At 33.2% G+C, this 15,181-nt stretch overlaps 2 protein-coding genes across 4 annotated transcripts; one reads left to right on the top strand and one right to left on the bottom strand.

The window, feature by feature from the left end:
- The first annotated feature begins 1,343 nt into the window (after window positions 1-1,343).
- Window positions 1,344-11,297, top strand: LOC129946585 (homeobox protein 5). Its single transcript, XM_056056832.1, has 10 exons — window positions 1,344-1,607; window positions 4,133-4,471; window positions 4,547-4,681; window positions 4,748-6,449; window positions 9,709-9,836; window positions 9,902-10,070; window positions 10,143-10,233; window positions 10,306-10,413; window positions 10,484-10,616; window positions 10,676-11,297. Exons 2-10 carry the CDS (start codon window positions 4,193-4,195, stop codon window positions 10,697-10,699), a joined length of 2,769 nt encoding a protein of 922 aa, XP_055912807.1. The 5' UTR covers window positions 1,344-1,607; window positions 4,133-4,192; the 3' UTR covers window positions 10,700-11,297.
- Window positions 11,298-12,450: 1,153 nt separating this feature from the next.
- LOC129945716 (dnaJ homolog subfamily C member 28) lies at window positions 12,451-13,997 on the bottom strand. 3 transcript variants are annotated; one of them, XM_056055582.1, is made up of 3 exons: window positions 13,852-13,997; window positions 13,655-13,788; window positions 12,451-13,603 (listed from the first exon to the last, which is right to left on the bottom strand). In XM_056055582.1, exons 2-3 carry the CDS (start codon window positions 13,751-13,753, stop codon window positions 12,629-12,631), a joined length of 1,074 nt encoding a protein of 357 aa, XP_055911557.1. In that variant the 5' UTR covers window positions 13,754-13,788; window positions 13,852-13,997; the 3' UTR covers window positions 12,451-12,628. The 3 variants fall into 3 exon arrangements, with proteins under 3 accessions (XP_055911557.1, XP_055911558.1, XP_055911556.1); XM_056055583.1 differs by having other exon boundaries at window positions 13,655-13,798; window positions 13,852-13,990; XM_056055581.1 differs by having other exon boundaries at window positions 13,655-13,976.
- Window positions 13,998-15,181: the final 1,184 nt, after the last annotated feature.

Here is a 15,181-nt window from a genome sequence, read left to right as displayed (position 1 = left end):
TCGCCTTTTTGCCTCCCTGCTACAGTGACATATTTTAAGACGTTTATGTCCTTAATAATTGAATAGTCCGAATCCATTTCAAAATTTCATTTGTTTAAATAAATATTTCTGTTCTGTATATTTTTACACAATTTACTAAATTCACTTCAACGCTGCATTTTATTATAGAATTTTATGCATATGGGTCATCTTTTAATAAAACAATATTTTTGTGACCATGGTTTCTCCCCGCGTCAATTGAGTTTTGTATTTTGTTTAAATTGACAAATTTAATAACAATAGATGCCCTAAGTTTCTTTGCACAAAAAAAAGATTTTTGAAGCAAATAAACAGCAGATGGCGTTTGAGAGAAGGAAAGAGGTGGAATTTCTTTAAAAAAAAACTTTCTATGGGAATATGAATCAACTAGCAATCAATATTTAGTATGTCAATGGTGCTGCTCACTATTTGTCGGTAATGGAATACTCCCAAAAGAGTTATGAAATTTAAAATACTGAATTAAAGGCTCGACTTTCCATTACCGGAGCACGAATTTCGACTCGCGGTTTTTTATTTGATAGATATGTGCAAATAAATTATAACTACAGCAATTTAAGAGCGAGGAAACATTTATTTCTATTTTTAATTAATTTTCAAAGTTCACTTTTTTACATACAAAACACACAAAAATGATTGATTTTGACATTTCATCCATGTTTTTTGTTCCGTGTTGTCATCGTTATTTCATTTTTGTTGGGGATTTCTTTGATTTTAGTGCTCAAATGCAAAAAGTACTTTGCATATACCCAAACTCGCACCCACTACAAATCCTATAGTGATCCCAAGCAGGGGGTTGCAGGGGGCAGAATGCCCCCCCTTACATACCTAGCTGTTAGAAAGTCGTGCTATCAATTAAAAAAACTTGTTTTAGTCTCAAAAAATGCAATACGAAAAAAGTAGGGTTAAGCCCCAAAAAAAAATATTTTTTTCTATGACTTAAAGTTGTTTCCTAGCCCTAATATTTAAAACATGTTCTATTGAGACCCCTACCTAACTGTAAAAAAATCTGAAGGAAATTCGTGCTGCAGTAATGGAGTCGCCCCAAACAAAATTTATATAATTGAAAAGAAAATCAAAGTCTCACATTAACAGGTTATAAGGCTGTTTTGACATCTATATCGGTGGCCTTGTCAAACGGAAAAATTAAGTTGTTTAGTGTACAACTTTAAGCTTGCAACCTGAACATTCTCATCTAGGTAAAATTTCTTTTTTCCTTGAATGCAGTCAATTTCATTGTCAAACTTGACACAAATGAATGATCTCACTTCCGAACGTTTCCCTATACGTCATTAAAAAAAACTAAACTAAACAATTTGTAGTAAATATGGCCGCCCAGACGTATAGTAAATTTGTGAAAAAATTTCGTACCACCACTTTTATATTGAACAAATTAATTTAGTCATATAAAATAACCTTATCCGGGGATCTGCAATAATTGTTAAAATGAATTTTTTCGTACAAATTCATTAGCATTTAAGTTATTTAGCTTCTAGTGCCGTTCATCGTCGTTCTGCTAGTTTTGTCGTCTGGAAAAAATCATGAATTAACCAATCACACAACAAAAAAAGGTTTGCAAATTAAGTAAAAAAAAAAACATGAAACCCTCTCCTCTGTAACTCTGTAATCAAATGCTAAATTTTATCTCAAAAGCGTTCAATATTTAAACGTGTCCAAAATACCTTCACAAAGCATCCGAACTTTTTTCCTAACAAAGTCTGCTGCAAATTTTAAGAAATCAATAAATTCAAGATTTGCTATTCTCTGTCTCTGATTTTTAGTTTTTTTTTTTGTTCCCACTTAAAGTGATAGCATTTCATATTTTGGCCAGTGAAGTGATTGCATTTCTGCCAAGACCAAGAGAACATTTTTTTTGAAGAAAATTACAAAATTTGTGACTTATCTATGATTTTCTTTGAAAAGAATAGTAATTGTGCATATTAAGGATAAGTCGGTATATTTTAAGTTACCCAAAGAGCAAGTAGATGCAGTTGCAAGCTTGAAAATAGTAGAGTTGCATATTGTTACAAATAAACATTAAGTGATGGAAGTACTGTTTTTAATTCAAAAACTCAATTTAAAACCATATGTATATTTGGGTTTTGATTAGAAACCAAAAAATCCTTGCTTTTCGGAATTCCATTCTAAAAATTTTAAGTTTGTAACTGTCCTGCGCATGACAGGTAAATTTGTAACTACATGTCTCACTTTTTTTTTGAAAACATTTTTTTAATCTAATGCCGACCGGTTTCGTGAAATACCTCAACATTTTCTCGTACAAATCTAAAGCTTCCCCTTTTATTTTATTTGCAGCTAATTGTAATTTGTGTAAACCCTGGTAAATAATTTTACAAATGTAGCTTAAGTGTTTGAGGGAGTTTGAGGATATTGTGTAGGTACACTTTGCTCATGTCTTATTTCTGCATCAGTTCCGACAGACATTGCGAACCAACACCCTATATCGTTTTACCAACGCCGCGGCCGATTGACCGATGACAATTCATTGAAAACATTTTTCCTCCTCATTACTACATTCAATGAAACCTATAGGTACCTAAAAAGATTATTTTGTATTAAATAAATTATTCCTTTGGCAGCAGGTATAACTAACATTTAACATCTTTTATTTGTTTCAAACAAGGAATTTTGGTATAGATGTTTTCTTATTTTTTAAAGAAAATGTGTTGCCAGTTTCAGTTAAACGTCTTGAAACAAGAGTATAAGTTATTCATTACTGGAACTCTATTTGCACTTGTAATACAACGAGCATCAGTCTTCACACAACCAGGTGATGTGTTAGCTATTTCTTTTAAAAACTAAGAACGCTATGATCCTTGATTCATATTGTTTAATGTGAAATTAATCAAGGTATCTTCTAAATTGTTGAGTTTAAAGTATCCTTCATTGAATTAGCATGAAACAAACAATCAGTCCCAGATCTCAAATAAAAAAAAAATACATTTTGTTCGCATCAATTCGTCGGAAATTAGAATTAGGTAGAGAAATTTGGCTGAATTTTTAAGAAGCAGTTGTTCTTGTTTTATTTTGAAAAGCAATTGTTTGGAAAACTTATACCACTCTTTAAAAAAAGTTATAAACGAAGTACAGATACTCTCAGACAAATTCGTACAGGAGAGTAAAATTCAGTAGAATTGTTAAAAAAGGCAAAATAACATAGAAAGCAACAACAATTCCAAATTAATATTAAAATCTATAAAATCGTGTTATTGTGTTTACATGCAAATATATATTAATATGAAAAAAGAGTAAAAATAATACCTCATATTCATATTTGTTCACAACGTATATACCTATATCCTTGGAATTTTACTGTAACTTATATCCTCTTGTAAGACAAATTTCATCGTCGCAATACCCACTTCTTGGTGAATTATTCCAGAGGCCAATCGAAAAAGTGTTTGGAATTTGCAAAGAGGTACCAAATTGAGAAAACATAGTACAGAGCTGAATTGGAAACACTTAAAACATGGAAATAGATCTGAAATGGTGTGGTGTTGTTTTTCGGCGGCGAGGACGTTGAAATAATAAATGGGATAATTAACCAGGATGGATCAAGATTCTTAAACAAATCATGAAGAAAGTGCCGTTCGGTTAAGTGCAATGCAAAAATGAAAGCTAAAAGCTTTTTTAGAAAACAACTTCAAAAGGTTAAAGTGTACAAATACGAATAAGTGATTCATTCAATTCAAAAATAAATGAATGTCTTTTTTATATCCAAGTTATTTGTTTACCTTTTGAGAGTGGAATTTTTAAAGAAATACAAGGTGTACGAATATGACTGAGACTGACTGTATATCGTGTATAAAGTAAGGAATTCGATAAAATATCTGATCCCAGTTTTGCTCTTAATAAGAATTTTGAAATAGACAAACAAACAAATCTGTGATATGATGAATTGCTCCAGAAGGCAAAGACTTAACTAGTTCCAAGAGTTAGAAATGAAAAAGACCAAAACTGTCGGTTTTGGTTGCAATTTTTGAGTTATTAGGCCAACGATATCTATTTAATCAGATATATTAAATATTCTATGAATTTTGTATGCGAATATACGTTTTTTTTATAATTTTTTTTTTAGACTGCAACATTACCAAAAATAGAAAACCAATAAAAACAAACTCAAAAAAGCGAAAGGAAAATGGAAACTCAAATTTCAGTGAAATCTAAAGAGCTTAGTAATTGCAATGACTCTATAGTTCCATCCGGTATTTTGAATTCAACAGCGGCTATAATCAATCTGTGCAATAGTGACAGTTTCGGAATGATTGCCACAAATCATGAGTTAATCAGTGCTAATAGTATTGAACTTAATGCTGCAACCTCTCTAAGTGATGACTCAGGTGTTCCACTTACAACAAACAGTTCAATATCAAGTGGAGATTCTTATCGTTTGGGGATATGCAAATTTGAAATGGAGGTTTGTATTTGAAAGCTATGCTTTAGTTTGTGATGAGTTGTTATTTTTATTTAAACTTTACCTATATATATTTAGTTAGCTGAAAGTGATGGAGAAGTTTCACAATTTGATTCTCTTGATAATTGCTCCGAAGGAGGAATGAGTGCAGAGAATTTTAATACCCTCAAAAAAGTACCACTTGCCCCTATCGACCCGCCACCAGAGTTTCAAGTAATATTTTGTTTTAGATTTTAAATTTGAGCAATTAAATAAACAATTTATTTAATTCTATTTAAGGACTCTCCTCATACAACTCTCACCAGATCACTTTCAAAAAACGTTTTAAATAATATCCCGCGATGGTCATCGCAATCTTCGCTTCAAATCAACGACATGACGGACAAGCCCACGCCAAATATTATTGTAGAACTTAATCCAATCATTGCTCACGTCGAAAGCGCACTAAAAGATTCATACTCTAAGCAACATATCTACTCAAGTGATTCCATTTTGAATAGCAGTAACATGGATAATATATACGATGAACCAAACGATATTTTAAGCTCCTCTGTTGGAAATAGCATTGATGTTGTGGACCAACAAAAAATGGCTTTATGTCCCCATTTTCAAGATCACACACGATATTTCAGAGCTATTCCATCAGAACAGGACGTTGCTACGCACACCCATCAAATGCAATTGCAGAGATTTAATTTGGGGGGTCTCTCGGAAATTCATGATTATGATCTTTATTACGGCATCAAACGTAGTGCATATCAAGATGGTAGCTTACAACGAAGACTTTTGTACAGTCCATTACATCACCACCATTATCAACACCAATATCATTACCATTCAGGTGGCAGTGGTAATAGGCCCAACTCTCGCAACTCATTAAATAGTCGACTGTCGAGCTCGCACAATTCATTAAGTGTATCGAATGCAAATAAGGCAGATGACTCTATCTTCATAACCCAAGCAATGTCTCACGATGCTCTTTTAACACGTGAGATATCCGATTTCTATAATGTGCCAATCGATTCGGATATATACGCATTTCCCATTGATATGATTAAGCCTCCTGATGCCAAAGATACAATAATAAGTAAATATAAGGACAGCATGAAGTCGAACCAAAAGAATCGCTTGAAATACTCTCGCAACAACAAGCGAAGAAAACGAAACAACAATAATAACATTAACAACTTGAACAATAACAACACCAGCACCGATGATAACATATCTGGAATTGATAAGCTTGAAATTGACAAGAGCAAGACTAAAGCCAACAAAGCCGCCGAAGATAAGCGACATAGTGTGCCCGAAAACCCAATTGAACCGCTTCACATGACTCTCGACGAAGTAAAGCAATTCTATCACACTTTGTATTCGGACGCCAAAGACATACCCATGAGAAACAATACAACGAGTAGTTTGGCTCACAAATCTACAGCAACCAGCAAAACACCAACTCATACTATTACATTAAATCGTTCATCGAATGGTACTTGTGGTGGAGGTGTCGGAGGTGGTGGTGGTGGCGTTGGCGGAGGTAACGGCGGTGTCGGGACAATAATTATCCCCAGACCCAATAAGCATTCGACTCTAAAACAAGTGTCAATTAATCACTCAAAGAGCATTTCCAACTCAGCCAGTATTAAAAATACTAAGTTAGTTGTAGGCGGAGGTGGCGATAAGGCCAGTGATTTATCAAACAACAATAACTTAAATAATATCAATAATAATAACCACATAAGTAAAATAAATACAATTCAAACGGAAAAGAAGTCACAGTTTACTTTGAACTTGAAGCAGAAGTTTTGCAGCATATTTCGTTTTCGTAAGAGCCACAATCGATGCAGAGCCAATTCTACCGATTCAGCTGAGTATATTTCATCAAATAAAGAACAATCGTCTACAACGAATCAACAACCAGAATCGGCTGATGATAAAAGAAGGAAGTTTCAGTCGCGAGCCTTGCCACCTTTACCCAAAAAAGGTAAGTTTATTTTTAAGATCAATTCAAAAAATCTGCGATATTTACTGTTAGTTAGAATGAGTGAAATATTTTTTTTTAAATAAATTGATTAAATTTGATTCTCTAAAGATGAAAAAGTATTTATTAAAATGTTTTAAGAGTTCCTATGAAGACTCTTTCTCTTCAAATTCTAACTTGTCAAATAACTCTTCAAGCTCTGAACAATTTTCCCACTTAGGTTGTTTCATTGGCACTTTCTGTTCGCAATAAATATTTGTGTTGATGGAACACTAAACAGCTGCCATACAAATTGTAAATAATATTTTTTTTTAGAATAAAGAAAGGGAAATCGGCCTTTTTATACGAACCATTTTCACATCAATATCTCAATTATCTCTTAACTGTCATCGAATTTAGAATATTTTTCTTTTTTGAACTCATGAATGAACTTTATCGAGATTTCAAGAATTTTTGTTTAAACTATGATTTAATTTACATTCGGATAAGTATTTCGTAGTTGCCACTCGACTCCAAAGTCATACTTACTTTACTTTATTCGGCGCTATAGGACATTGTGCTCCTGGGTCTCAAGTAATAACTGTAACCAGCTTACTCGATCTCTAGCTTGCTGCCTCCAGTTTTGAATACCAAGTTGACGTGCGTTGGCCTGAACATGATCACTCCACCGGAGAATACCTTACGTGCTGGAGCTTCCATGTTCATTCGCTCGATATGCCCTAGCCATCTTAATCGTTGTACACGCAGGTTTTTGACCAGTGGCAAGTCGCTGTACAGTACATCTCGTATAACTCCTGATTAAATCTTCTCCGCCAGATGTTACTTTGCCTGTCGACACAAACCGGACTATAGATTGTACGCAGAACCTTCCTCATGAAGATACCAAGAGATCCTTCATCCGCCTGGGAGAGGGTCCATGCTTCTGCACCATACAGCAAGTCTGGGATGATTAAAGTTTTGTACAGCGTCTCTTTGGTACTTCGTGGTGGGGCCTTATTCCTCAACTGCTTACTTAGGCCAAAGAAACAGCGATTGGCAAGGGTAAACAAATTCGTGTACCACATCGAAGTTGTATCTGTCAATTGTCACATGTTGACCAAGTCTACGGTGTGAATCGACTCTATTTGACGACAGTAAATACTTCGTTTTGTCCTCGTTAATGTCAAGACCCAATTTCTTCGCCTCACACTGGAAAGTCAGGAAATTTTAAAAGTGATCATGGAAGAGCTGAGATTTTTTCATAATGAAATAGATTAAACACTTTGCGCCAAAAACATTGTCCGACTTTATGGTCCGTCAAAGTACGCTTTACAATTATTTGAGTAGATCCTAGTTTTTTGATATTTCTAGTAGAAATAAAACCCACTTTATGGTAAGCGGCTCGTAATAAGTTTTAAACCGACCAAAGTACCTTTAAATTGTGTGAAAAATGTCCTCAAGTAATTCAAGAAAGTTTTGAGCATTTTAAAAACCGCCAAAAAAATATATACATATGTAGGTATGCTCGCGTAAATTTTGCGAAGATGCTTCTCGAGCTTGTAAAATGACTTCTGCAGTCATAAAAACTTGCAACACATGCAATTTATCTCATCAGCACTCCAATGATTTTTTTTCTTAAAATTTTAAGTAACTAATATATTTAACTTTTGTATGCATCTCTGTTAATTTGGCTTGTTTTTCGATTCTTTTAAAACGTTAGATTGTTTACTGTTATTTGTTTTCGTCCCCTCTTTTTTCGAGTTAAATTAACTATGGATGCAATTAAAAAAATGTTTATGATAGGTGAAAAAAACACTTTTTCTAGTTAGTAACTTCTTAACCTGAGCCATCTATACATTTGCGCCAAAGAGTTTTTTTTTTAATTTGGTCAGGGAAAACTTCAAAATAGGTTAGGGAAAGTCAAGGAAAATATTTTGAAAATCAGTGGTAACTATGTTTTTACTCCACATAGAATTTTTCTGGTCTAAAGCTATAAGCAAAATAAAATTCAAATTATATTCAAATTGCTTAGGAATGATCGCAGATTGTTATAAAAATGAAAAATCGGTCCTTTTATGATTAGCAAATCTTATATTTGACTCGCGAGCAGCTCTGGTCCTTGTGTGCAGCGCCGCCGTTTTGTATGCCTGTTGCTTAGCTGCGTGCGATTGCTGACATTCGTTGTCAAACCGGGGGGTTTGGCTTTGGTGGCCGTGCGAAATCTAGCACTTTAGAGGTGGCATCTCTGATGGCTGCAAGGCAATGTTGCTACTGGTTTTCAAAGCTTAATGCAGGCAGAAAAGGACTTTTTAAGAGGTTATTAGAGACTCGATCGGAAAACGACGTCGAATCTTTTCACAGTAATTCCTTATTTTGGCTTGGATCGGGATATTCGTAGTCGTACTTTGGCTACCACGAGATAGTGGTCCGAGTCTCTCGAATGCCCCTCGGAGTATTTGGACATCCAGTATACTGGAGAAGTGTCGTGCGTCGATCGTAATGTGGTCAATCTGGTTAACAGTTGATTAATCAGGAGATTTCCATGTTCCATTGTGGATATCAAGCGTACCAGCTACCAGAACGTCTCGCCCGCAGCAAAATCGATCAATCTGAATCCGTTGTCGAAGGTGCTGTCGTGCACGCTGTATCTCCTGATTGTTCCACTTAAGATGTCTTCTCTTCCTAGCTTGACGTTAAAATCTCCTAGGACAATTTTAATGTCATAGCCAGGGCAATACTCACAACATATCTTGTCGAATAGCTCGATGAATATGTCTTTTTTATCTTTATCCTCTGTTTGGGCATGCGCGCATATTAGGCTTATGTTAATTTAACCTTGATCCGGTCGCTCACACTGTTGAAACTCATGACTTTTTGCCTGAGTTTAGTTCCAACAACATATCCACACCCAAATAGACGCTATTTTTTTAAATTAAACCGTTCCTCATAGGCCTAGGCTCCGAATATGTCGTACAAGCCCTATAAGGTGTTCCCTGAGTAGTTCAACCTTACTGGAACTGTAGACGCCACCGTTGATTCCATCTCGGGCATTCCTTAGCTGCCGTCTGGATAAGGAGAGGTGCTTTAGTGGAAACACCCCTCACCCCTCTCTCGTTTATCGGTAATAAATTAGAATTATTTTCTGATGTAAGCTTCCAAATGGATTTATTTTTTGGGCCAATTTAGTTATTGATTCTTGTACTGAATAATTTTTTCGACATTCATTCTATCTTCTTTTAATCCTGTGCTACAATTCTAACCTATTTTTTGTACAACCGCTTAGCCGACTTTGATATCCTCACAGCCGGTGTGGAAACACAAGACAACTTATCTGATGCCGATGATAAAGATAGAAAGAAAACTGAACTACGTTCATTTCATTTTACATCGAGTATAGAGAAAGTCAAGGACGTAAGTTAATTTTATTCTCAGGCAAACAAATACTCCTTACTTTAACTATATAATTATTATTACAGTATGGATGGTATTGGGGACCACTATCCAGTGAAGCTGCCGAAAAAGTCCTTTCAAATGAGCCCGATGGCAGTTTTATTGTTCGCGACAGTTCCGATGACCATTATATTTTTTCTTTAAGTTTCAAATTAAACAACTGTGTGCGTCATGTAAGAATCGAACAGGACCAAGGTATGTACTCAAAACAAAAATTGTAAATTTATAAAATAACTGAATGTCGTTGATTGGTGTTTTTATGTTAAGGAACATTCTCGTTTGGTTCGTATGCAAAATTCAAATCACAAACCATTACTGAATTCATAGAAAAAGCAGTCGAACACTCAAGAAGTGGAAGGTAAATTACCCTTTTCGTTTCGCAATTTAAATAAATGTAACCTAAATTTTGACTAAACTAACCCCAACACAGATATTTATTCTTCTTGCATAGAAGACCAGAGCATGGACCCATGCGTGTACAATTAACTAATCCTGTATCTAGATTTAAACACATTCAAAGTCTACAGCACATGTGCAGGTAATACAAATTATTTAAAAATGTTTGGTGATGTCTCCTAAAACAATTTATTTGCTTATCTCTTATTTAGATTTGTTATTTTGAAAGCTGTAGTTCGTAAAGATTTAATACAGACATTGCCATTACCAAGAAGACTTTTAGATTATCTAAACTACAAACACTGTTATTCTGAACAAGTCGAAAGTGATAGTTCACAGTCTCAAGTAAGTAATTTTATAATAACTTTATAAATGCATATTCATTTAAATAATTTTGTTTTCAGATGTCTGGAGACGGTCAGGTTTAAAAGAGAAGATGAAGATGTTAAAATGCCATAATAAGGTCAATTTTGCTTTTAGGCTGTAAGCAGTGATTTTATAATAATATTATAATTATAATTAATATAATACGATTTAGTTTTTTAATAAGATACAAAACGAATAAGTAAAAATAATATTAATTAAAATAAAATAATATACTATTATACATACTTAAAAAGAAAATAAATAAAAAATTTGTACTCGGTGCTATACTGTAAGTGAATAATATTACAAACATAATTTATACTTTAGTAATTAAATTAATAATAAATGTTGTATGACTCTGATTCAGTATAAGAAACCCTTGATAAAATGTGAAAAATATCAATAAGATATACTTAAAGTATTGTTTTTTTCTCATTTTATTCAACATCATCTTATTAATAATAAATTCGAATAAAATGATAATCGAAAAACCGATAAATTTATATAATACGAAATAATAATTATTATAAGAAGAACATACAAATCAGAGAAAGCATGCTGGATTCGTGTCTATTTTAGAATACCACACGTTACGCAATAAACGTTAACAGTCATTGAAAAATAAACGATTATTATATAAAATAAAAACATTCAAAACAATTTATTTTTTTGAAGTTCCTTTTGCCAGATATACATATTTTTCTTTTAATGATAATAAGCAAGCACGAAATAATTTGGTAATACCACGTCACAACTCACAGTATTTTTTTTTTTAATTACCAATAATCTATTCTTCAAAGATATTATGAGTAAGAACAATATGCACTTGGTTTGGGTTGGACCAGGTTTTGGTTAGGCAACCAAATATTGTCCTTTCGTTTGACACCAAAATCAATTAAGGAGCAAATGAGGATATAATTACTCCGCAGTCGGGACTATTTAAGACAGATAATAGAGCCATGATATTAGCAGGCTATCCTATTAACTATCAACAAATCAGTTGGTATTATGGACATTAGCTATAAATCGAGCAACTGTGTTAATCGACTGGGAATTTTGTTATATTGTATTATTATGAATGTGTTTTTTATAGACATGTTATTACGGATATTGAAAAAAATAGATACACATCAATATTCTTATGAATCACAAATCCTTGGTTGAAACGTAAACATGATAATTTGGAAAAAGGAAAAATATTAAAAAGGATCGATTCGATAGAATTTTTTTTTTTGAAGAGAGTTATTATGGAGCTAATGTGAGTAATTAAATCAAAAGTTGCCGGACATTATAGGATTCTTGAAATCTAATGGATTTGGACGAACACATGTAATTAATTAGTTTTTTTTTTACTTTGGTTAGTGAAAATCTTAATTTATTGGAATTAAGAAACAAGACGTACAACTTACATTATCGGACAAAGATTTTTTTCTTCTGTGGCCAAAGAAAGAAAAAATTATATCCCACGTGATACAGAACTTACAATGAACGTTTGATAAGCATTCACAATCGATCTAAAATTACCAACTTATCAAATAATGGATAGAAATTATCGACTATCCAACAGATACTTATAAAAATGCTGCTAGTTTTTTTCATCCTTGTGTCATGGTCTTTATAACCAATTTGTATAAATAACAAATGTAATTTAACCCAAAGCCAGGGTATAGCTAGGCAGTCCAAAACCAAAATGATATTCCTGTTAATATCTTTGATGAAATACGGGTCATTGTTTGAAAAATAGATACACTGCACTTTTTTTTATTTATCATTCTCAAAACTACCTTAAAGCTAGACAAAAAGTTCATAAAACTAGCCTAGTTACCCATATCTAAAATTCTTGTTTTTCTCTACTTCTAGAGAAATTTAAAACTTGTCCTACTTAATTAAAACCAAAACACAAAGCTTTTCAACGAAAAATTATTTTATTAACGAACATAATAATATTAAATGGTAGCTATACATATATACATATATTTTAAAATCTTGAACTAAAACAAAGAACCAATGAAACTAAACAAATCAGACTTAGGTGAATTCGATTCGTGTGTCTTCTGTTCGTCCAATCGTTTTAAATTTCTCGGGAGCGTTTCGTCTTTTAAAATTTTGTCCGCTATCTTCTCCAAACTAATTCTAAAAAGCTGGTTTTGTAAAATGGGCACAATAAGATTGTACTTGTCTATATCCCTATTTATTTGTTCTACATTAGAACTGTATTGAGATACTGTGAGTTCCCATCTTATTTGTTCCTGATCTTTGGCAAAAGGATAGTCACCAAAGTATGATCGATCTTTAATTAAGCTGTTTTTAAGAAAATCTACAGAGTCTCTTATGTCTTTCTGTAACATTATCCATTCAGGTGTAAAACCATTATCGAGCAAAATTCTGTTTAATTTATGTGTTGTAAAGTCTAGATAAGGGTTTTGTGATTGTGCGTTTGACAGTGGCTTACCGGAGCCAGTTAGATTATTAAAATCACCTTTGTTCATTGCCTCCTGAATCAAATCTTCAACGACACGATCAAAGCCGTATTTGGTCTTAATTGCGTGATTTTTAAAGAATGAACCTTTCTTCATAATGGTTTTTTCACCAGCATGTGCCTTCTCCAAGCGGTGGCTTAGAACTCTTTCTTGAGCCTTCATAGCTTTTACTTGTTGGTACTGTTTTTGGCGCTGAAATGGAGTACCAAATCCATATCCCTCATAGCTCAGGTATTGTCGATGCTGCGGTGCTGTATGTTTAATATCAAATACTTCCTCTTCTTCCTCGTCATCGTTTATTCCCCTCCGATTTTTAGCGAATTTCTCCTGGAGTGTCTTAAAAGCCTCATCAACTTGTTGAAAACGTTCGGCGGATGCTTCTTCGTGGCCACTGTCTGGGTGCACTTTTTTTACGATTTCGATGTATGCCTTGCGAACAGTGTTTTGGTCAGAGTTTTCTTCAACGCCGAGGATCCGATAACAGTTCTAAAGAGAAACATTTAATTTGGAGTATTCTTGGAACAGACAAAATTATACCTGGTACAACTCAAGACGTTTTATTTGCATCATACGAACAGGTAAAAGAAAACTATTAAAACTTTTTCGAAAAACAGAATGTAATCTGTCCATGTTCATTTTGGCAACAAAACAAAACCAACTTTATTCCAAAGCTATAATTTTCTATAATCGTGTCATTTCCAAATATTAAAGTTACAGAATAATGTATGTATTACCTTTTTTTCTTTGAAATAATTGTCAAGGCAGAGTAAGGTAATTCTTAAAAATGAGAGTTTAAAAATGTTTCTAACTAATTTTAATAAAAATATTTGATGACACAACACACAACACAACAAATGTAATGCCTGGAACAGCTGGTTTTGTTATGGTTTAGTTTTGGCAGGAAGTTCACAGTATTACCATATACAATTCTTATTTAAAAAAAACAAATGGGCGCGTTCAAAATGAATGAATGGGGGCATTCATAAACCTAGTGACACGTAGTCAAAACTCAACCAGCTTTGTGAATGCAAAATTGCACTACAAAGGAAGTCACTTCGGAACTGTGATATTAATAACAAATACAAATATATAAAATAAGAAACATTTGTTCTTACAGGTACTTTAAATAGTTTTTTTTTTCTTTTTTTTAATTCAATAAAACCATATAGAAGATATAATGTGATTGATTTATATTTATATTTAAATAGCGAAAGATTAATTTTATTTTGAATTCTTTTGTCCTTACCGAGCCAGCCGCTGATTGTGAAACATCAAAACTAGTGTGCACTAACTTTGTAGCCAAATTGTTTACACTACGTCGGAGGGTAAATTTTAACTACTTTTGTAGTTGCATTAAGCCAACTAGAATCACTTGACTACGTAGTCACTAGCTTAGTGAATCGACAAAATCTTAATGTAATTTTAATATTAAACTACATTTCCAGCTGTTTTTGAAGTGTTTTCACTTGTACTTATTTATTTTGAGATTAATTTTGGCGTTATATCTGCGATCTATAACAAAACTAGGGTTACTTTAGAGGAAAGGAAAAATTGGTACTAAAATTAAGACATCATAGACAGTAGTTGAAAGACTAAGAGTTTCCAGACACTGACCAGTCAATTTTGGGTAGGTATATATACAAAAAAGAGATAGATTCTTAAAAGGAACTTTTAATTCTCGAGGGAAAATTTCGATGTACTATGTTTGTATCTTAAAACTTTAAAACGAAGCCCGATACAGAAAGTTCGGAGGAGGGATAGTTTTGTATACCCTCGAATCTTTTTGCAGATTACCATTGCGTTGCAAATCTCTTTGCAGTGCGAAAGTGTACGGTAGGCAAGGTTTGACATGTGTACATTAAAAAAAGTATTCTTTGGGCAGCTGTGTTTTGAAAACCAAATCAAATTTCGATTAGGAACAAAGACATTTAAATTAAATAAGTGTTTGCACGAATGTTTGGCTCAATGAAACCATTCATCCAGCTAGATTATTATTTTATAGTTTGAAACCTTAATTTAAGATGAAGTTTGAAGTTTATCAAACTGATATTGAGGGATACAAAT

Source organism: Eupeodes corollae, chromosome 2 (assembly GCF_945859685.1).
Source record: "Eupeodes corollae chromosome 2, idEupCoro1.1, whole genome shotgun sequence".
NCBI classification, from domain to species: domain Eukaryota; kingdom Metazoa; phylum Arthropoda; class Insecta; order Diptera; family Syrphidae; genus Eupeodes; species Eupeodes corollae.
The sequence above is the reverse complement of the archived record's forward strand: the minus strand, read 5'-3'. Positions and strand labels throughout refer to the sequence as shown.

Coding starts and splice junctions, on each gene's coding strand:
- LOC129946585 (XM_056056832.1), top strand. CDS start 4,193: ATGGAAACTCAAATTTCAGTGAAATCTAAAGAGCTTAGTAATTGCAAT. Junction 10,071..10,142: donor AAGAATCGAACAGGACCAAG/GTATGTACTCAA, acceptor TTTTATGTTAAG/GAACATTCTCGTTTGGTTCG. Junction 10,234..10,305: donor GAACACTCAAGAAGTGGAAG/GTAAATTACCCT, acceptor ACCCCAACACAG/ATATTTATTCTTCTTGCATA.
- LOC129945716 (XM_056055582.1), bottom strand. CDS start 13,753: ATGAACATGGACAGATTACATTCTGTTTTTCGAAAAAGTTTTAATAGT. Junction 13,604..13,654: donor AACGTCTTGAGTTGTACCAG/GTATAATTTTGT, acceptor GTTTCTCTTTAG/AACTGTTATCGGATCCTCGG.